The sequence below is a fragment of the Micromys minutus genome, assembly GCF_963924665.1.
Source record: "Micromys minutus genome assembly, chromosome: 11".
Taxonomy (NCBI): domain Eukaryota; kingdom Metazoa; phylum Chordata; class Mammalia; order Rodentia; family Muridae; genus Micromys; species Micromys minutus.
In genome coordinates, this window is record NC_137980.1 from 56,404,460 (window position 1) to 56,426,911 (window position 22,452).

The 22,452-nt window shown below is 36.0% G+C and overlaps 1 protein-coding gene across 1 annotated transcript in view; it reads right to left on the minus strand.

Annotated features, from left to right (window-relative positions):
* Nucleotides 1-22,452, minus strand: part of SYCP2 (synaptonemal complex protein 2) — a gene marked incomplete at both ends in the record, with an annotated part of 58,735 nt that overhangs the window by 7,806 nt on the left and 28,477 nt on the right. The window contains 15 exons of the mRNA XM_080925588.1: nt 492-682; nt 1,921-2,119; nt 3,450-3,620; nt 4,059-4,096; nt 5,444-5,606; nt 8,117-8,174; nt 8,360-8,415; nt 9,574-9,631; nt 9,722-9,786; nt 13,314-13,350; nt 14,065-14,192; nt 18,513-18,931; nt 19,069-19,199; nt 21,614-21,671; nt 22,144-22,210. Of these exons, the coding sequence (XP_080781714.1) occupies nt 492-682; nt 1,921-2,119; nt 3,450-3,620; nt 4,059-4,096; nt 5,444-5,606; nt 8,117-8,174; nt 8,360-8,415; nt 9,574-9,631; nt 9,722-9,786; nt 13,314-13,350; nt 14,065-14,192; nt 18,513-18,931; nt 19,069-19,199; nt 21,614-21,671; nt 22,144-22,210 (1,839 nt within the window). The remainder of the gene's footprint in view (nt 1-491; nt 683-1,920; nt 2,120-3,449; nt 3,621-4,058; nt 4,097-5,443; nt 5,607-8,116; nt 8,175-8,359; nt 8,416-9,573; nt 9,632-9,721; nt 9,787-13,313; nt 13,351-14,064; nt 14,193-18,512; nt 18,932-19,068; nt 19,200-21,613; nt 21,672-22,143; nt 22,211-22,452) is intronic.

Below are 22,452 nucleotides of genomic sequence, written 5' to 3' on the forward strand. Positions count from 1 at the left end.
CCCTGTAAGACTAATTTGGGAAAAGTGGAGGTTGAGGACTTAAAATCATCTAGAAATAAAAAACCATCAGCTAAAAGCAGTTATATCAGCAGCTTAAGATCTCTGATACAAGAGTGTTAAGTAGCTATTGTGCTTTTTTTTTTTTTTTTTTTTTTTTTTTTTTTTTACAGTGATGGTACTGTATTCTAGGTCCTTATTCATGCTAGGCAAGTGCTCTAAGTGACACCTTCAAGCCCTAAACAGTCATTCTACAATTTTATTATAAGCAATGGTTAGTACCTATTGAGTTTTAAAGCTCCTTATATAACTAAACAGTTGGGGAACACTGTTTTCAACTACATTCTTTTCAATTTTGTTAACTTGTGAGTTTAATAGCTAAAACTTATTAAAGGTTATATAAACACTGAATAGTAAATATGCAAGAAATATTTGGTAAACAACTGGCAAGTTACTTACCATTTCCAGATGCATATGATAAATTATATTCTTACCGAAAAGGGCAGTTCTGAAGCAGGTGAGCAACTCTTTCTCACACATACTGCACTGGGTGATTTTCCACAACCTACAACTCTATTGTTTCCATTTAAGAATTCAGGTGATGCAGCTTTTGGATAAGGTGAAAGAGATTTTGTGATGTAGTCATAATCCTGAGTAAAATCCCTTTCTGTTATTTTCTCTGTACCTAGATTCCCCAGAAACACAAATATACAAAACAGTATTGTTTTCATGCTTACCCTAGAATGGGCATGACAGATTTAATAATTTATCAAATTCTCAAGGATTAAGTGTATTTTTAAAAAGATACCAACTATATTTGGAATACTAAAACTCTGGAAAATGCCCAATTGAAAATTCAGAGCTTTCAAAAACAATTTTAAAAATATTTATAGCATGAGATTAAATACAATGATCAACTTAATTAAGTGTTATGCTTAATATCTTAACATATTAACAGCTATAAAGTAAGAGAAGGTTTACAAAGTCAGTTGGTCTAAGTCACTTACTAAAAATGAGGACAGTAAGTAAGCTCAGTCAGTCAAGTTCTTGCTGCATAAACCCATCAGGATCTGAATTCATCCCCTGGACCCACATAAAAAGCTAGGTGTGGTGAAACGTGTCTGTAATTCAAGAGCTTGGGAGGTGAATCTCTGGAGCTCACTAGTCAGCTAGACATTCTATTTGGTAAGCCCAGGTATCAGTTAGACCCACTTTCTTTAAAAGCTGGGGAACATCCTACATGCACATGTACATGATACATGCACCAAGTTGAAAAAAAAACAAAAAGATGTAAGTTTTAATATAAATCAATTCTTAGTTTTTAGCTCAATCAAGGTATGCGTACCTGTCTTAGCTTATCTAATGTGACAGTGATTCTGAGAATTGGGGGGAAAAAGGATCTTGCAGCTACTTTAGGGGGGAAAGACATGTTTAAGTCTTGATTTTAACTGAAATTATTCATATTTGGAATTACTTTAAAATAGCCTCACAGGAACTTAGTTTTTGAAAATAAAAGACATAAGTTAAATCTCTAAGAATTTTTATTACTAATTATTTTAAATAGCAAAATCTCTATTGTTTCTGAAGATAATCTGAGTTCATAAAATCACCACAGTATTCCTTAGAATTTTGTCAGTAAATTGTATAAATGATGATGTTATTATGCAGCAAAGTGGGTCCAGTATATCACTGGATGTGAAGGGTAGGGGGAAAAGTTGAAGGAGGAGAGGGAGCAAAGGAGGAAAATCAAGATGGAGCCTGTGAAAGAACACTAAATTAGTAGCGCTAACTGGTTTAAAGTCAACTTTTTAGCTCCCTCCTATCCCAAATATCATAAATCAATCTTTACATATTTTCATAGACTCACAAAAAGAAACCATTAAGTACTCTAGTAAAATGCAAGAGAAATAAAGAAACACTGACATCTCATCATTTCCACAGAGGACGAGCTCCCAGACACAGATGCACAAGACAGGTACAGACTGTCTTTTCTTCCATCTCTCAGCTTAGATGAGTTTTTCTGTTCTTCTGAAGGCAGTCCTTTCAGCGCTTCTGTATTGAAGACTCTCTGTTGTTTCTTGAGCACTTTCTTTGTTTGGGCTCTGGAATGGATAGTCTCCTCCTAAATGCACCACCAGTAAGCTGAAATTATGCTCAAATACACTTAAAAAACTGGACCCATAAGTTATACTACAACACTGATTGGATTGACTCATTACTTTTTGATACCATAACGCGAACTTAAATATTAGCAAATATATGTTCCACTATACTAGGAAAATATATCGACTTCACAGGTTATAATTGTCTGCAAATATAATATTGTTAAGGGTTCAATGTTTGGAGAAAGTTTAGGTATCCAGAATTCCTAAATTTCATGGTGCTTGAGACACTAAGAAGTCTGTGTACCAGTATGGTAAAGGGAGACCTACATGAATAAGACTGTGGATCAGACCAAATGTACTTAAGAAACTTGGGTCTTTGCTTAGAGTAAAAAGTAATGGAGAATTTGTTATAGTTCTGGGTGTACACTGGGGAAGAGCTTGAAAAGGAACTTTTAAAATGGATAAGATGAATGGCTTAGAAAGACATATTCAATGGTGAGTATAATTAACATTAAAGAAAGAAGTAACAAAATATGGCAATTATTGTCAGATCCAAAGGAAATTTCACTTCTTCAAATTTTGAGGGTTAGACAAAACCCAGCATTATTCAGGAAGCCTCTATACAGGAGCCAGATTCTCTGTCACTGGGGCAGAGACAACTAGCTATAGATGTGCCTGTTAGCATGCTGGCCTCCAAGTACCTATTACACATTTGAGAGTCCATGCTGGCATCCTGGTTCCTCTCATCACACTCCTTACCCTAAACTTCTGCAGCTCAGAACCTTTCCTGACCCAGCTTTTCCTTATAACCCTGATATTTTGGCTATGTTTTCTCTCAGTATCCTCTTTTGTGTTCTCTTAATCTTTTTTTTCCCTCACACATTCTTTCTTCATCCCTTTTCCCTACCTCCTCTCATAGTCATGTCCAGTCCACCGACCTTGTTAAGCCTAATTACACCCTCTCTGCCCCCCAACACACACACATTGGATTTGTACAGTTGCATCTGGCTATACTTTCTTCTAATATCTATACTAAAAATCTTCCTCTTACTATACCTTGGAGCAGTCATGTTAACAAGTTTAAACAAGTAATAACAAGAACACAAACAGAGGAGATGGTGGTTTAATGGGTTAAGATCAACATAGTGAGTGGTAGTTGCCAAAGTCTGATCTTTAGCATCAGACTGCTTGGGCTCAAATTCTCTCTACCACTTCCTCAATATGTAGATTTTTGTATGTTGAGCCTCAGATTCTCACTTGAGCTTAAGATGACAGTATTCACAATAATTAATCATTTACATAAGAAACTAAATTTAGAGATTATCAATTTTAATTGTATTCATTTACCTTTGTTGGCAGTTTATCTTTAAACAAATATGAATATTCTTTTTCACTCTCTGATTCTGAAGTTGAGAGATCTTTGTAATTTTTTTTTGTTTTTGTTGCTCTGCGTGGAAGTCTGGTTCTCTCATCTACAACTGCTTCATAATCCTTTTCCATAATGTTCTTAACGAGTTCCTTTAGGAGAAAAGTTTCTAAATATTGTAACATTAGGAACAGATGTATCCGAAATATAAACTATTTGCTACAAAAATGGCAATTGAAAATTATATATACATTATATGTGGGAATTAAATAATTCTTGATTAGAAAAACTTAAGTGGTTATGCTTTATATTGCCATTCCTATCATCTATCACTGCTTTATTCCCATCATGCACTAAGATGACCAATCTTCTCCAAATTTAAGTGTGTGAGTATGCATATGTGTGTAGGTACACACATCTAGAATGAGAATTAAATAGATTCAAAATGCAGACACTGATTAAAAATAAAATGTGAGAGAAAATAATGCAAAGTTGGAATCAAGACTCAGCCATGGAATCTGGTAAGAAAATGAAGACATAGCACATCATTGTTCTAACAGACATTGAAGGGAACGTTATCTCCTAGTTACCATCGTGGATCTTGGCTGTTCATTTTCCATGGATGATCCTGCAATTCAGGAAAATAAGATTAAGATTTTCAACCAATAAAATATTCAAACATTTCTGAAAGTATAAATTTAAAATCATAACAAGCTCCTCACCCTCATTACTTTTAAATATTTAATAAGCTTCCCTGCTTCATGTGACTTCAAGCCACCATAACATAAGACCCCTACTCTCAGTTTTTCTGCTGGAGAATGTGGTCTTCAGGACTGCTAGGCTACTGTGGGAGCATGCCCTTTCCCTACACTTTGTGGCATACAGACTGTAACATCATGATGGGAAATGTATCTTTAGATTCATTCAAAAACTTAAATATTCAAAATGGTAACTTATTAGTGTTTGTTATAGTGTAAATTTTCTGCCTCCCTTCATGTATTAACAAGCTTTTAAATAATATCATCATCTATGAATCTACCTTCAACTTTAGGAACCTCTGGGTAATGCTGAGTCTACATAATCTCTTTTACTAATCACTTTGTTGAAAATCTTTTCTGATTCACTTGCTTAAAAGAATTTATTTAGGCATGTGTCTCTAGTCAGACAGCAAACTTCATCCACTAGTGTCTCCTGCATGACAGACTGGGGTCTGCTTACTTGCACAGCATCACTTCCTAGGACCTAACCACATTACCGACAACAGTTTGAGTCCCACATGCTTCTTGGTTTTCAAGCACAATACATGTCACCTTTTTACATTTTTCTGAGAACTAAATGTGAGACTATCAAAGCCAGGGAAGCAAAGCTTATTTACAAGAGTCTTCTAATACAGTCAATATACCAGCTCATACATATTAAGCTTACCATTCAATCATTGCAACAGATTGTCATAAAATAATTTTATAAGTACTTATTGACTTATAAACCCAACCACACTGAGATTCCTGATCTTCATATTTTAAATATTGTTAACAGCAGCTTCTAAGAAATCATTTGCATCTTACATTTCTCCAAAGCTTCTTCTAGACATACTGCTTCAAAGTTCCAAACTCAGACCAGATCTAGCCTCGTCATTCACTATTTTGTGATAAATATATTACAGCTACCTCAACTCTTAATTTCCTGACCATACTATAGTATTTCATATTTGTCTCACAATTCTGATTCTTCATGCATTTGGTTGGACTCTTACACCTTTTGCACATTCACCCAACATTTCTAAACACATACCAAAATTCTTATCTATTTTAACTTTTTTCTAAGTAAGCCAACCCCTCCTTTAACTGGTCATTTTTAATCTTAAAATGAAAGCTAATTTTCTTAAAGTAAATTCCAATTTATTTGCAAGGCCCAGAGCATTTTATATGGCTAAAATAAAATTATTTGTAACATATTCTAAAACGTAATTTCTTACTTGGTTTTCTACTTTTACATCTTTTTGTGTTTTTATTTCTACTATAATCCACTAGTCTTTTTGATTTTGGTTCCTTCAGCCAGCTAATGTCAGTCTTGCTGTCATCCCATCCACGTTCTGTTTCAGTGTCACTGAAGAGAATTTTCTTCTTATGACTTAACATCTATAGGAAGAAAGAAAACATGTCTTACTATGTGGCATACAGAGTAGGGCAAGCTCCCACATACTCCAATAATAAAGTAAATGCTGGTTGAGTTTTGCCAGTTTTGTAGCTGTCTGGTTGTTCATTCAGGACTGGTGAGGGTTCAAACTCAGGGCCTTTTATATGCTAGGCAAAAGGTCTACCACTGTGGTACATCCTTGGGTATAATTTTTAAAGCATTCCATAATTCATTGATAAATGAAATTTATTTATCATATTGTCTATGGTTGATTAGACAAATGCTGCAGTAAACAGTCAATGCCAGATTAACTCAAGTCCTCATGTCCACAAAGAGAATGCTCAGCACAGTCCAACACAACAGTCTTGGTTTTCTTTATCTTGAAGTCTTGCCCCAAGTAATCTTCCAGTGGGATACATTTAGTGACATAATTGACCATTTTCAGCGTATCCTCACACTAAACTGAGAAACATATCATATGGAAAGTTCCAAAATTGTCCTAGGATTGGTTATGCCTGCCATCATGGTTTTCAAGGTGCCATTTTCCAAACTATATTATACCTCTTTGGTAACTGTTCATTAACTTGAAGTTCCTCCATTTCATTTCCAGTTAAGGGAGAACAGATCTAACTGTATGTCCATCTTATCTGTAATAATCTGTGTTCTGCATCAAGTGAACTATACACAATATGAGTCTGTTGGGAGGGTGAAAAATGAATAATCTGTTGAAAAAACATCAAGGCATTGCTGCTCTCTTGGTAACTTTATTTCATCTGTTTCTCTTTGTATCTTTCTTGCTTTTATGTAAATCATGTAAATTACCTTTGAGACAGTATGGCTTCCATCTTCAGGTTCCTCTTCTATTTTGTCCCTGTTCAGTGTTTCCACTCCCACTCTTATCCAGTGCATTCACACTAGTTTGATTAGATGTGAATAAGTGAAGAGAAATTTGAACTACATTCTTTTACTGTATTTGTTGATGGACTAAATAATCTTGGCAGTTAATTTTGAAAGCACGAAGCTGTTAATATCATAAGCAAATTTAGGAGGAAAAGAAGTCCAATCTCCTTTAGTTTGGTTCTACTATATAGGTTTTGTAGGTGGAGCAGTGAGTTTGGGGACTAAGCCTTTATTAACACTTGGACTAGCTAGTTGTTAGCAGGCTATGACTTGAGGTTTCCTGCTACTGAGAATTTAGACTCAGTCCTTCAGTGCTACTTTTCTTAATGACCACCATCCTTTGTGCTCTGGATGCAGGACTTAGAATATATTCTCAAGCATCTACAAATAAAGATAAATTTAGATTTGTTTCTTCCTCATCTTCAGGATTTAAAGGTGGAAAACCCCGAGCCACAAATTCACACTGCCCTTTTGCTTCCCTTACTCCTGTTTATTGGGTATGTTGTTTTTGTTTCTTCCATGGATCCCTTAAGTTTTTTTCCCAGAAAGAAAGCCCACTATGATGAACTGGACGCCACCATTCAGTGTCATTCTGGCTCATGTGTACACTCCTCCATTTGTTAACCTCTCAAAATTCCCTCCATGAAGGCATCAAATACCAAAATCAAAGCCATCTGAAGAGTTCTCATTAACAACTCACATCATGATTTTACAACCATGAAAACTTCAGATCACTTCTCAAAAGGCAATGACAACTTCTTTGATAGTGCATTAGCAAAGTTAAGCAGATGAAGCAGGGGCATACTGCACATCACTTTTAAGTCTTGTCTCACATCATGGCAAGACCTAATCCCAAAGGTACCCATGCAGGTAGGGGTTTATCTTTATAATGCTTGCATTATTTCCTGGTTTTACTTTTTATTTTGTAGTCCCTGAAATTATATGCAATAAAGATCTTTAACCAGGAAAATTTGACAGAGTTACTAGTATTTCAGTTTTAAAAATTTCATATGGCTATCTCTAAAATTAGCCATTGTTCCCTGAAGAGCAAAACGCTATCATTCCATATACATATAATATTCACTTACCCACTTCAGATAAAATACCCAGTCTATGAGCAAAAACACAGTAACAGGTCTCACATCTGACTGTGAACTATTTGCCTGCACATGTGGAAGTGGAACTGGAATGACAGATGGTTGTGGGCTACCATGTAGGTGCTGGGAACTGAACTTGGGTCCTCTGGAAGAGCAGCCAGTATACTCTTAACCTCTGAGCCATGCCCCTGCAGCCCCGGAAAGTTATTTTTAAGCACCAGCATGTATTTTCTAGTTCAGTAATCTCAAGTATTAAAATGTTTAAATGTGTGTATGTGTGTGTGTGTGTGTGTGTGTATTAAGCCACATGTATGTAATTATCTGCAGAGTCCAGAAGAGGATATCAGATCCCATGGAACTGAAGTTACCGATGGCTTGTGATCTGCCTGATGCAGGTGCTAAGAACCAAGGGAAGATATCTTGAGGAATATCAAGAAAATTTAATCACTGCGCTGAGCTCCCACTTAGGGGAAGAAATATTGGTTTTAATTGTCATATTACATGTTATAACTTACTCTTTTATCTTTTGTTTTGAGAGAAGGGTCATGTTCATCATGATTACTTACATCTACCCTGGAGGAACAAAAATATACATTAATTTTAAACATGTATCTTGTACATGTATCATGACAGTGGACTCTTAATGCCCTCCCTTCATGTCAAAAACTCAGACAGGATTAAGGGGGATTGTTATTTAAAAGAAAGTATATGGAGCTAAATAGGATGTGATCTATTGAATTATAATTTTAAAAACTTACAATTTTAATGAATTATCCATACTGGCTTCTCTAGTTGTAGCTTGAAATTCCTGAATCTAAATGGAAAATAATCAGGAACAAAGAAAAAAAGACGTCAAAAATAAGAGAAATACAAAGGAAAGAAATGATTGATCAAAATCTAGTTTCTTTCATTTCAGAGAATAAGAATTGTTCATTAAAATCAGCTTTCCATAGTATGTGTTGTTTAATGCTAACAAATACAATAAAAGTAGACTGAGAGCAAAACAAATCAGAGTATGTTTATCACAGTAAGGGCCAGTGTTTTTCTTGTGGCAATGCTTTATGGCAAAATCTTTCACATTCTCAGAACTTTTGCTGGACCTTACTTCTACAGTAAATAACACATGTTGATGTCACTTAAGACTGCCCACCTACAATTTACCCAATCTTTTTTATTTCAACTTCCTTTTTAAAAGAACAATGTAACAAACAACTTTACTTGCCTTAGATTTCCCATTTAACCAACTTTTTACAACCTCATACAATGCTTTTATCTGCAATCTTAAATTATGTACTCTTCCATGCTACTGACTCAGTAAAATGAACATTCACCATTAGCACTAAACACAATATGTGGCTATCTCTTGATAAAAAAAAAATGCCAAACTCTGTTACAGCTTTTTGTAAGCAGCCATCATTTCTTCCCCAATATGATGTTTTCTGTGCTGTTCAATAAACACAGACAAAAAAAAAAAAAAAAAAAAAAAAAACCGTTTTGTTAGAGGCACATTGACACACAGAGAAACAGATACAAGGAGAGATTCTCAAGACAACCTTCAGGCAGGCAGCAAGGATTCAGACTGATAAAACAGACACAGGAGGATGTAAGAAATAGGGAGGAAATGTTAAATAACAAGAGAAGCATTTTGATTTGTTTGGTTTTTCTGTTTTGTTTTTTTAATGGGACGTAACACACTGCTGGTGATTCTGAGTTTATTAATGCATTCAGATTTCTTTTAAAGAGCAATTCTAAGGTTCTGTAAAGCCCCAGTTAACTCATTTTTCTATATTAAAAATAGAAAAAACTACCTAGATATACTTATGCTTGCTATCCAAACAAATCATTTCATAACTTAAAAAATTGTAAAGTATATCTATCTCAAGATGCATCTCGAACGTATGCTCATAACTGCATATGGCTGCAAGGTGACGACAGAAGAACTAAGCACAAAGTCAGTGGATTTCTAGCTTACTCCAAGTTTTATAACAGGCTCATCGGCACCATTCAAGCTGAAATTATATACATCATTCCTGTGAAAAACAAAGATAAATGTTAGTATCATTGCATAAGGAAAACATCCAGTCTCTTCAAATAACAAACACTTATGAAATTTTACTCACTGTGGACATTCAGAAGTAACATTAACAACAGTAGTCTTCAGTTTTCTGTAACTCTTTCTCTTGACCTTTTCCAAAACATAAAAGAGGTTTACATAAAAACATGTAAACATGAGATTGCTAGCTGCATCAGATATGTCACATATGCAACTGAATTGTGACACATTTTCTAGTTGTACCTTCAACTAATACAAATCTAGCATTTGTAACATTTTCCTTAGTAAGAATAAATCAGATACATTGATCAATGGGATAGAACTGAATACTCAGAAACAAAACCACATACTGATGGACACTTAATCTTTGACAAAGAAGCCAAAAATATATAATGAAAAAAACAAAGCATCTTTAATAAATGGTGCTGGTGTAACTTGGCATAAAGCTCAAGTCCGGTTGGATCAAGGACCTCAACAAAAATACCAGATACACTGAATCTCATAGAAAAAGTGGGAAAGAGCCTTGAACTCATTGGCACAGAGGGAAATTTCCTAAACAGAATTCCAATAGTTCAGGCTATAAGATTAAGAACTGATAAATGGGACCTCATGAAACTGGAAAGCTTCTGAAGGGCAAAGGACACAATCAATAGGACAAATCTGTAACCTACAGACTGGGGAAAAAATCTGCACTAACCTCACGCCTAATAGAGAGCTAATATCCAAAATATGTAAAGAACTCAAGAAGCTAACCTCAAAAAAACAAACAAACAAACAAAAATCCAGACAACCCAATCAAAAAAATGGGGTATAGAACTAAACAGAGAATTCACAACAGAGGAGTCTCAAATGGCTAAGAAGCACTTAAATGTTCAAAGTTCTTAGTGATCAGGGAAATGCAAATCAAGACAACCCAGAGATTCCACCTTATACCAATCAGACAGCACAAGTTGGTGAAGATGTGGAGAAAGAGGAACACGCTTCCATTACTGGTGGGATTGCAAACAGGTACAGCCACTCTGGAAATCAATCTGGCAGTTCCTCAGAAAATTGGATATAGTGGTACCTGTACCTGAGGTCCCAGCTATACCACTCCTGGACATATACCCAAAAGATGCTCCAACATATCACAAGGACACATGCTCCACCACATTCATAGCAGCCTTATTTATAATAACCAGAAGCTATAAAGAACCCAGATGTCCTTCAACAGAGGAATGGATACAGAAAATGTGGCTCATTTACACAATGAAAATCTACTCAGCTATTAAGAATGAGGACATTGTGACTTTTCTAGGCAAATGGATGAAACTAGAAAATATCGTCCTGAGTGAGGTAATCCAGACCCAAAGGACATGCATGCTATATACTCACTAATAAGTGGATATTAGCAAAAAAAAAAAAAAAAAAAAAAAAAAAAAAAAAAAAAAAAAAAAAAAAAAGTACAGAATACCCAGGATACAATCCACAGAACTCAAGATTAACAAGCTGAAGGGCCCAAGTGAGGATGCCTCAATCCCACTTGGGAGGGAGAAGAAAAGCAATCATGGGGAGTCACGGGACCTGGGCAGGAAAGGGGAAAGGGAGCAGAAGAGGGGAACATGATCAGGTACTGCGGAGGGACAGGATTGAAGCTCTGAGGGTCATCACTAAGAATGGAAACAGGCAATCTTGGGATGTAGGATGTAGGGGGGCCCTCCAGAATGTACCAGAGAACCGGGAGGTGAGAGACTCTCAGGACTCAAAGAGGGGGACCTTAGATAAAATGCCCCACAGTGGGGAGAGGGAACTTGTATAGCCCACCTCTAGTAGAAGAACAGGGCATCAAGTAGAGGGATAGGGTTGCCATCCCACAGTCAAAAACTCTGACCCATAATTGTTCCTGTCAGAAAGAACCGCAGGGTCAAAAATGGAGAAGAGCCTGAGGGAAAGGAGGTACAGTGAGAGGCCCAAACTGGGATCAGCTCAACCGGAGGCTCCAAAGCCTAACAATATTACTGATGCTATTGTATGCTTACAGAGAGGAGCCTAGAATGGCTGCCCTCCAAGAGGCCCAACAAGCAGCTGAGTGAGATGCAGATATTTACATACAACCAATGGATGGAAGCTATTGACCCCTGTAGTTGAATTAGATTAGAGAAAAGCTGGAAGAAGCTGAGGGGTAAGATGGACCCATAGGAAGACCAGCAGTCTCAACTAGCCCAGATACACAAGATCAATCAGACACTGAGCCACCAACCAGGCAGCATACACCAGCTGATATGAGGCCCCCAACACATATACAGCAGAGGACTGCTAGGTCTTTGACTCAGTGAGAGAAGATGCACCTAACCCTCAAGAGACTTGAGGCCCCAGGGACTAGGGAGATCTGGTAGGGTGGGGTTGTGGGGACATCCTCTTAGAGTCAGCGGATGGGAAGGAGGTATGGGATGTGGAACAGTCAGAGGGTAGACCTGGAGTGGGGGATAAAAATGGGACTGTAAAAAAAAAAAAAAAAAAAAAAAAAAGAAAAAAATATAGTTATCACCCCTTCCCCCCAAAGAATGAATCAATTGAGTAAAAATATCTCCTAAGCAAACTACTGTCTTGCAAAGACAGTTTAAAAACAAGTAAAGAACCCTAGCAAGCTACTCTATATCTCTACTCAATTCAATAAACAGCAAGCAGCAGAAACAAAGGTTTCTGAACAAGAGCAGGGCACGGTTAAAGTTGGGAATTTTGGAAAGTAAAGAAGGTAGTGTTTGAATGTAATGAAAGGTCTGGCACAAAATATGCCATAAAGCAAAGAAAACTATACATAACTAGTGTAATAAGAAGCTAAGAACTGGAAGAGTGGGCCCTTAAAATTTGACAAATTAAGTGAACATGTTAAAAAAAAAACTATAAATGATAAAAGAGGATCTGTGTTTTTAAGTCTAGGCAAACAAATATTTTAACAAAATCAAGGATTTGTCAGGATAGATGGGGTCAGCTAGCAAAATAAAACCAAAAACAGGTAAGATACTGTGATAGAATCCAGACTAAATCATAGATCTCTAAGTGAAAATACTACGTTCCTATTTGAAACTAATTTCATGGTATGGAGGCTGTACCTAGTGCTGCAGACATGGTAGACCAAGTGCTAGACACCACAGAGGAGACAGGGTCTCACGAAAAGTTACCTAGGCAGTCCCTAAACTTGCAATCCTTCTGCCTTGGCTTTCTGAGTAACTGGAATTATAGGAATATACCATGTGGTGCAGTTTAAAAAGAACATTTGTTTACTTTAGAAAACAGAAAGTTAAGGAAATATTTTAAGTAACTTGTGACTAAATTTGTCAATTGTTATACTCCGCTTAGCAGTACTCTATGACTGTAAAACTAATTCCCTTTTTATAAAAAAATTATTCACTTGTATTTTATGCACATTGGTGTTTTGCTTGCATGTATGTCTGTGTGAGGGTGTCAGATCCCTTAGAACAAGGGTTACAGATGGCTGTGAGCTGCTATATGGGTGCTGGGAATTGAACCCAGGTCCTCTGAAAGAGCAGCCGGTGCTCTTAAACTCTGAGCCATCTCTCCGGCCTCACCCCAACTCCCATTTTCTAACTATTATTTTAGTGCTTACAATCAAATATTGAGCCTGAGTGTAGAAGTTGGTGAAGTTAAGCAGGACATACCTTATTGAACTGCAGGTCATGTTTCTTTGAAAACCCACTACAAAAAAAGATAAGTTTTAAGGAATGACTCTGTTATCAGTAAAATATTTTTTTGCAAACACTATCATAAATACTAAAAACATATCTGAATCACTAAATTAATTATGCTAAAAATGGGCACCAACACAAACTTAAAATCTCTTGCCGGTCTGATAAGTTTTCCAGTCTAACAAATATAACTATCATAGTTAAAGTCTAAGTTGTATCAATAACATAGGAGGAAGTGCTAAGCACTGCAAAAGGCATAGTTAATTCAGGAAAAGTACTTTTTCCTTCTTACTGCATAAGGCAAGAGTAAATTTAAACATGAATGAACAATCTCACAGCCTATAAATGGATGTTTATAATAAGAATTATCTTTCAAAAATATTGCAAACAAGAGATACTTGTTAATACAATCATTTCATATATTTCATTTTATTCATATTTCTATAAATGAAATCCAAAGTTGTTTATATCTTATAGATTAGTCTCTAAATTCAACACTATATTCTTTCATACTTTTGATACTTTATACAGTATAATCACACTCTAGAATGCTCCATGTTCTATAATTTGTTGCTGCTTCTACTATTAGTAATAAAAAAATTAGTAATATTTTCTAGTAGAAAGTTATATTATTCAAATGTGTCTCTAAAACCTTTTTTTATACTGTGAAAGCCAATGTTCTTGTATCTGTCAAAAATATTTCTATCTCAACTTCTGACTACACCTGTTATCCAGAGGCTCCTTCGGTTTCCTTGTTGATATCATACCATCATTTGGGTAATACCTCTTATTAATTTGGCTTATCAAGTTTTCTGCTGCACCAGTAAATCTTTTCCCTTTTGGATTTTCTCTCTGAAACAATTAGAAGTTATTTTAAAACTACCAGTTAACTTTCAAGGGAAAATAAAGGCTGAAAGAAAGTTAAAGAAATCTGTGTCTATGGAGATCTATAAAAATATGAGAAGTTGGAAAGGAATGGGTCTGAACTCATTCCATCCACATTCAGAGCTGTGGTAAGTGCTGTACACAGTTTGGTACATAATTTTAAAAATTATTATACATGAAAATAAGGTACTTCAGGGGGAAAAGACAATTCTTTCAAAAGATCAGTAAAATTAGCAACTTTTCAGCAAAGTTAACTAAGAACTAAAAATTATATTTAAAACTGCTAATAAGTAATGAAGAGGCCATCACTTTCAATCACAAAAATGGTAGGAAAATAATTGAGGAAATTTATGGCTCTATGTCTATCACTCTGGTAACAAATGAGATGGACTAGTTCCACAGGCAAAGAGAAATGGGGCATTTGAAAAAAACCTGTATTTCAGTTACGGATTTAACCAATGGTTAACTTTCCATAACAAAAGGTGTGTTTACTAGTGACTTCATTTAATGGAGAAATTATATCAGATTCTCCCTAATATGCCCATTAGCTCTCATGGACACAGATAGCAAATAAAATCCAATACATGAGAAGACACACAACATAAACAAGTAGAACTTACTCCTGGTATGCACAGCTGTATTAACATTAAAACTCAATGCCTGCCATCTCTCACCTCAGATAGCCTGAGGGAGAAAAGTGCCATCAACAGACCAATAGATGCAAAACTAATAAAATGATAATAAAAGAAAATCTCAGCAAACAGAGAACAGATTTCCACACATATATAAAACACACATACACACTACAATGTGCACATAAAATGTCCTCCTTAAATAATTAAAATCTCATTGGTAATCTTAATGTTTATTTATAAAACTCCCCAGTGTCTTTTGGACCTGCCTCATGAGAAAAGACTAATCCTCTGTTGAAGTGGTTTTGTTCACTGTGTCTTTTGAGGATCTTGATTCTGTGGTATTGTTGGCATTCCAATTCTGTCTTGATGACTGCAGCTTTGTAGTCAGTTTATAGCACTGTCTGTTCTCCCTGTTGCCCACTGGCTATCATGAGCATTGAAGGCTGAGTTGATTTCTGACACAAAATAGGTTACTGGGATTGCATTAAAGTCAAAATGTCTCAACTTTCAAAACTCTATAACGTGTGTGAAATATCTTTTGGATTTCCTTAGATTTCTTTTATCAGAGTTCTTTAGTTTTTCTCTTGTGTAGATTTATACTATAATATCATTTGGGGTTGCTACTAAAAATTGCTGTTTTCTGTGATAGTGATAGTCTTTTATATTTTAATCTTGCACCTTACAACCTTACTATTATTAGTATTTATGGAGTCTAAAAAAATTCGTGAAAAATTAAAGTACTATATATTAAGAATTATCATCAGTAGAATTTTAAATAATTTAATTTTTAAAATTCTAATAACACTTAAATACATAAGGTCACTTGATTTTACATTTTCTTGGGTCAGGCATATGGGTTAATCATTTTTAAGCCTGTCAACGTCATTCCTTATCACCCCTTCTTGACAGATGTGTCACTGACTTGCTAAAATGTGACAAAAATGAGGCTCTCTGAAAATAATGTGTGACAATTTCAGATCTTCCTAAGTAACAGGAAAGCCTTGAGTCACTGAGCTACAGAGGAGCCATTCTGTGCTGATCTAGTGAATAAAAGGCAATGTCTTCCAGGAGCCATCAAGAAGAAGCTTAAATACTAGCAGGTGATCTTCCTGAGATGTTCTGCCACGGACTGTCAAAATTAATGACAGATTTGCTTCTCTAGGCAAGGTTGAGAAATTTTCATTTTAGGAAAGATTCCTGCTTCTCCTGTTTTTATTAAACATATATAACAATCACTACATATTAGCCCACCCTTTGAGTATATCTCTGCAGAACAACAAAGATGAACTGTCTGGTAGTGATGCTATATAGACAAATACATGATTTCTTAATTCTTGATATTTCTATAAGAATTCCTAAAATTATATTAGTAATTATTAAGCTCTTTTATAATAGGACTGCTAGTAAGTCCTTTCTGATGTGAAAACTGCACTGAAAACTCTGCCAGTCTTCAAGTGTCATGAGTTAATTGCTTCTGAGATAGCAAGAAGTCATCTACAACTTAGAGAATATTCTAAGAGGTTGTAAAACAATTACCCAAAGGTCATAAAAGGGAACTGAAGATTACAAGTGCTAGGACAGAAGATAAAATATTGACTGGGTTTATCTATACAAAACTTCAATGATAACTTAATTATGGTTTTTAATTTTTTGTATATCTGTTGAGCTAGTGACAGATAAGGAATGTTTAGCAGATAATTATTCTTAGTGGATATTCATGTAAACATTCTCTGTTGTAAATTTCTTATTCAATTTATGATTTATTTGAACTTATGTGTAAACTTGTGGTGAACTTTTTACCATGTGATCATGTATTTTGCAAGATGTATATGTGCTGAGAATAAAGAGAGGAGACAAAACTAAACTTAAGAAGAATTTAGAAATAAAGGCATTGAGAGAGAAAGCATTGGGGGTAAGGAATTTGAAGCAAGGACATTGTTGAATTATATAGAGCAGGAGGAAAGAGCAAGATTAGGAGAATAGAGTAGATAAAACTCTTTAAGCAGAAATAAAAACCTTTTTTGAGACCTTTTAGAAGAACTTTCTTAAAGAACTTAGAAATAAAGATTAAAATCACTTTTAAATGTGTCCCTTTGTCTTCATGTAACTTCAACTAGCAGGCTTCAAGTGAGAGCCACACAGTTCCTGCAGAGATAGAACAAACTTAAACCCCCTCTGTTTTACTATGAGGTGCTAAATACCAGAGACTGCAGCTTCTGGCCTCAGAGGAACTTAGACAGGCAGTTCAGCTACCTCAGCAAAGTGACTTAGACTTATGATAGATAAATGTTATCATATAGCAATCCCAAATATCTTGCCCCTGCCAAAGCTCTTCCCCCTAGGCTAACCCTAAAGAGAGAACAAGAAAGAAATACATGACAAATGTCAGACTGACTATATGTGACTGATCCACGTTAGAAAGGCGAGGAAAAATAGCATTGTTAGGGAAAATAGTTGATTTAAAGAAATGTAACTTAGAGAAGGTTGTTATGTTGGGTTTTTGACATTATGATACTTAAGAAAACTTATAATGATAAAAGTTATTTTTCTCTTATGGCTTCAGAGATTGTACTCCACAGTCTCTCTTGGCATTGGCCTTGTCACTTTAGTAATGAAGTTAGGTTGAAATTCATATCAGCTACTGTGTAGTAGAAGAGTCTGTTTACTTTTACTTCACAGAAACTACAAAGCAAGCAAGATAAACAGAAAAAAGAGGCCAGAGTAAAAGTCTGAAAAAATGTGCTCTCGGTGATCTGCTCCTTCCAACCATGTCCCTCTAATAGTCCATACAGTATGGATACATCAATGACCTAATCCACTGATGACGTTACTATCTCATGAACTAATCAACTCTCAAAGATTGGATTCACTAGCTGGGACCAAGCTTTCAAAGCATAGCATTAGGGACATTCCACTACACACAAACCCTAACAAATGCTCAGTCTGGTTTCTGTGCTCCATGAAAAAAAAAAAGAATGATTATCACATTTAAGTTCAGTAAAATGGTTTTAGCCTTTCTTTTACATGAAATTGAAGCCACCACCAACATCAACACCACTACTATCATCAACACACTTATTTTGCTTACCATTTCTGCTGGTTATTCATCATCAGCTTAAAAGAGATATAGTCCACAGGAAAGAAGGGACTTTTATGTTGTTACCTACATCAGTTTGCCTTTAAGTGCAATTTTTTGATTAATGACTGATATAAAGGGGCCCAGTCCATTATGGATGGTGTAAACCCTGACAGGTGGTCCTGGGTCTGTGTAAGAAAGCTGGCTGAGTGAGCCATGGAGAACAAGCCCTGACTTCCCTCCATAATAGATTGTAATCTGTAACAAACTTTCTTTTCCCAGTTCATTTTGGTCATGTGTATATCACCAAGATAGAAAGCAAAGTAGGACAGTTGGAAGACTTACTTAGAGCACACACAATAGCCACTTATAAAGAAAGCATTATGAAAAACCAAAACAGTTCATATACATTGACATACCTGATTATACCAATCTTGTTCTACAAGGCTATGTTAGGGAGGTGAATTGGGAGCTTAAGGAAGCATTCAGGAACTGAACTAAAGAACAAGACATTTATCTGTGTCAAGTCTGTAGCAATCAATTACACCTCTGAGTAAGAACACATCCAACACTCACCACTGGTATTTCTTCTAGCTCACATGAAGTAAGTTCAGACATCAGTTCTTTCCTTGACTTTGTATGACTCCTCATGCTTTTTATAGAAGGGCTTTTATCACAAATAGTAGTATTCACATCTTTTGACAATACACATGTCTTCTTATAGATGAGTGATTCTTCAGTTGTCTTATTTAAGAGTACTGATTTATAAGTAGTTTCAGATTCAATATGCCAATCACTCTTCTTTGTATTTGTAGTATCTTTCTTTTGTGAATATTTAGGATGATTTTGTTCTTGAATGTTTCTTTCACAAACTTCTGCTTCATCTGACTTGTTACACTTGATTACATCTTTACTATGTTTTACCCTTTGTGTTTCTTCAGAATCATCATCAGATACTGATTTTTGTTTAGTGCATTTTTTGTTGACACCAGTATCTAGTGAAAGAAGGAGAAAGTCTTCTACAATGAATATACTGGTAACATCTAAATTTTTCTGTAAACAAAATTACTTGCTAGGTTAAGCGTGTTGTTTCACTAAACACTATTGGATAAACTGAAAAGACTGTTTTCACCTTGGGTAAAAGTATCTTCTGGTAAAGCATGGGCTCTCTGGTTATTGCTGAGTTTGATAGTTGTTACAGGTGTCCAACATGCCCATCTGGAATGTGCTTTATTTTTTGAGATGTCTAATACACCAGGTAATCTAGAAAACATTTTATTTGCTCAATATATTATCAAACATTAGTGCATGAGTTTTTAAGATGTGATGCTTTTATATAATACTCAAATGGTTTTGGAGAACATGCTAACCAATTAAGTGTGAAAAAAAGTTGTCATATAGCTTGTAAAAATTATATAAATGATCAGATTACTAATACTAGAAAAATACCATTACTGTTACTGCATAGCTCCATACCTAAGTACATCTTTGCATATTCTATCTTATTGTGAATTAACCAAAACCATAATGAAAAAAAGAAATCATCTTCAACAAATGGTGCTTGTCTAGCTGGAAGTCTGCACATAGAAAAATGAAAACTGATCCATATTTATCTCCTTGTACAAAGCTCAAGTCCAAGTGGATCAAGAACTTCCACATAAAACCAGATACACTGAATCTAACAGAAGAGAAAATGGGAAATGGTCTCCAATCCATTGGAACAGGGGGAACACCAATGACTCAGGCTCTGAGATCAACAATTGACAAATGAGATCTCAAAACTGAAAAGCTTTTATAAGGCAAAGGACACTGTCAGAAAACCAAATAACCCAATTAAAAAGAGCTAAACAGAGAATTCTTAACTGAGGAATCCTGAATGGCTGAGAAGCAAATCATCTAAAGAAATGTTCAACATTCTTAGTCATCAGGGAAATGCAAATCAAAACAACCCTGAGATTCTACCTCACACCAGTCAGAATAGCTAAGATTAAAAAACTCAGATGAAGGTGAGGATATGGAGAAATGGGAATATTCCTCCATTGCTGGTGGGATTGCAAGCTTATACAAACACTCTGAAAACCAATCTGGCAGTTCCTCAGAAAACTGAAAATAGCTCTACCTGAAGACCCAGCTATACCACTCCTGGGAATATAGTCAAAACATGCTCCACCATATCACAACTATGCTCCACACATGCTACATTATGTTCATAACAGTCTTATTTATGATAGCCAGAAGTTGGAAACAACCCAGATGTACTTCAACCCAAGAATGGAGACAGAAAATGTGGTTCATTTACATAATGAAATGTTACCCAGCTATTAAAAAGGAGGGCATCATGAGTTTTGCGGGCAAATGGATGCAACTAAAATATATCAGTCTGAGTGAGGTAACTTAGACCCAAAAGGACTTACATGGTATGCACTCCTTGATAAATGGATATTAGCCAAAAACGTTCAGAATACCCATGATACAACTCACAGACTGTAGAAAGCTTAATAAGAAGAAAGGCCAGAGTATGGATGCTTCAAATCTACTTAGAAGGGAAACAAAATAATCATGAGAGAGAGAGGGAGGAGGGAAGTACCTGGGTGGGAGAGGGGAGGGGGAAGGAGAAGAGGAAGGACAGGTAGAATCAGGCATGGAATGAGACAGGAGAAATGCCCTGGGATGTAAGAGCACTTCATGGGGATGACATTAGCCAAAATACTCAACAGAGGGGAGGCAGAACCTGAAGAGATACCTCCAGTAGTAAGACATGACCCCCAGTTGAGGCAGGAAGCTACCCACCCAACTTCAAAATGCTTAGCCTAGAATTGTTCCTGTCTAAAGAAAATGCAGGAACAAAAACCAAACAGAGACTGAAAGAAAGGCCACCCTGTGACTGGCCCAACATTCATGCACAACACGGATTCACCACATGCATGGACACCAAATTTACACTAATATTGATGTCATGTTGTGTGTGCCTGGCATGGCTGTCTTCTGAAAGCAGCTGACTGAGACAAATGCAGATACAGCCAACTACTGGATTAAGGTTGGGAACCAATATGAAAGCGTTAGAGAAAGGACTTAAGGAGCTCAAAGGGATTGCAATACCATAGGAAGAATAATAGTGTCAATTAACCCAGACCCCTCAGAGCACCCAGAGTCTAAGCCATAAACCAAGGAGTGTAGATGGGCCTGTTCGTGGCCCCAGAAACATATATAGCAGAGGACTGCCTCTTCAGGCCTCAGAGGGAGAGACTGCACTTAGCCTTGTGGAAACTTGATGCCCCAGGGAAGAGGAGTGCTAGTGGGAGTCGGTGGCAGGTGGGAGAGCACCCCCTCAGAGGTGGGGGTGGGGTGGGGTGAAGAACTTGAGGAGTGGGGACGAGAAAGGGGGTCAACTTTTGGAATGTAAATAAATAAAATAATTTAATAAAGATTTAAAAAATAAAGACACTAAACTCAATTTTTTTTCACACTCTTATGGCTGCTTCACATGGAAAAAAAGGAAAGCCTATTTCTCATTGTTCCATCATAACTATCACCTAATAATTAATGCTATGACTGACATTGCATTCTGATAATATTAATATGAAGGCCTTTTTTGTCAAATCTGTTAACTACAATTTTACTTATTCAAAACAATATGAACAAATGCTAAGTGGTCTGACGGACACTGTCATACTTACGCAGGCTTGTCTACTTTTCCCACGGCATATGTATCAGAGAGAGTGTCCTCAATTTCATCTAAACAAAAGAAAATGATTGCATTTTCACTTTTTCATGAAGTTGGAAGACTAAAGTGAAAGTCTAATCCTGTACAAGCCGACATTTGGGGATTAGAAGATTGACCTTACACCACTCCCCTCTCAGACACAAACTTCCCAGCAGCTAGCAAGGTTATATAGGCTAAAAGAGAGTCAGCCCATCAACATTTCTTTATATAATGCCAGCACAGTTATTACAAGCTAGTTATTTTCAAATTAATAAAATCCACTGGGGATAAAAAGATTAAAAAGGGCTCACTTGCTCTCTTTCTCTCCTACCCACCTGTATACACACACATACAGGCAGACACATGCATACATCGAGTGCATGTGTACACACACACATACACACACACACACACACACACACACACACACACACACACACACACATTTACATACTTTTGCAGGTGCACTCACAGTGACTAAAATTAATCCCCAAAAGTACTTACTGAAATTTTGATCTGGGGATTCATTATCCTCATGTTCTTTGTTTTGTACAACTGCAGTTTTGTTATGCTATTAACATAAGAAAGACATATGTAAACATAAATTAAGGTATAATATGAATTTAACTTTTCAAAGACAATTAAGCTTTGAAAATCTAAGTTTGCCTTAGTATGAAAATTAGATGGCATATATATTTTATGAATGGTACACACATAATTCTTAGACAATTGCCTATTTTAAAACACACACACACACACACACACACACATAAAGGGCTAGAGAGATGGCTCAGCTATTAAGAACACTGGCTG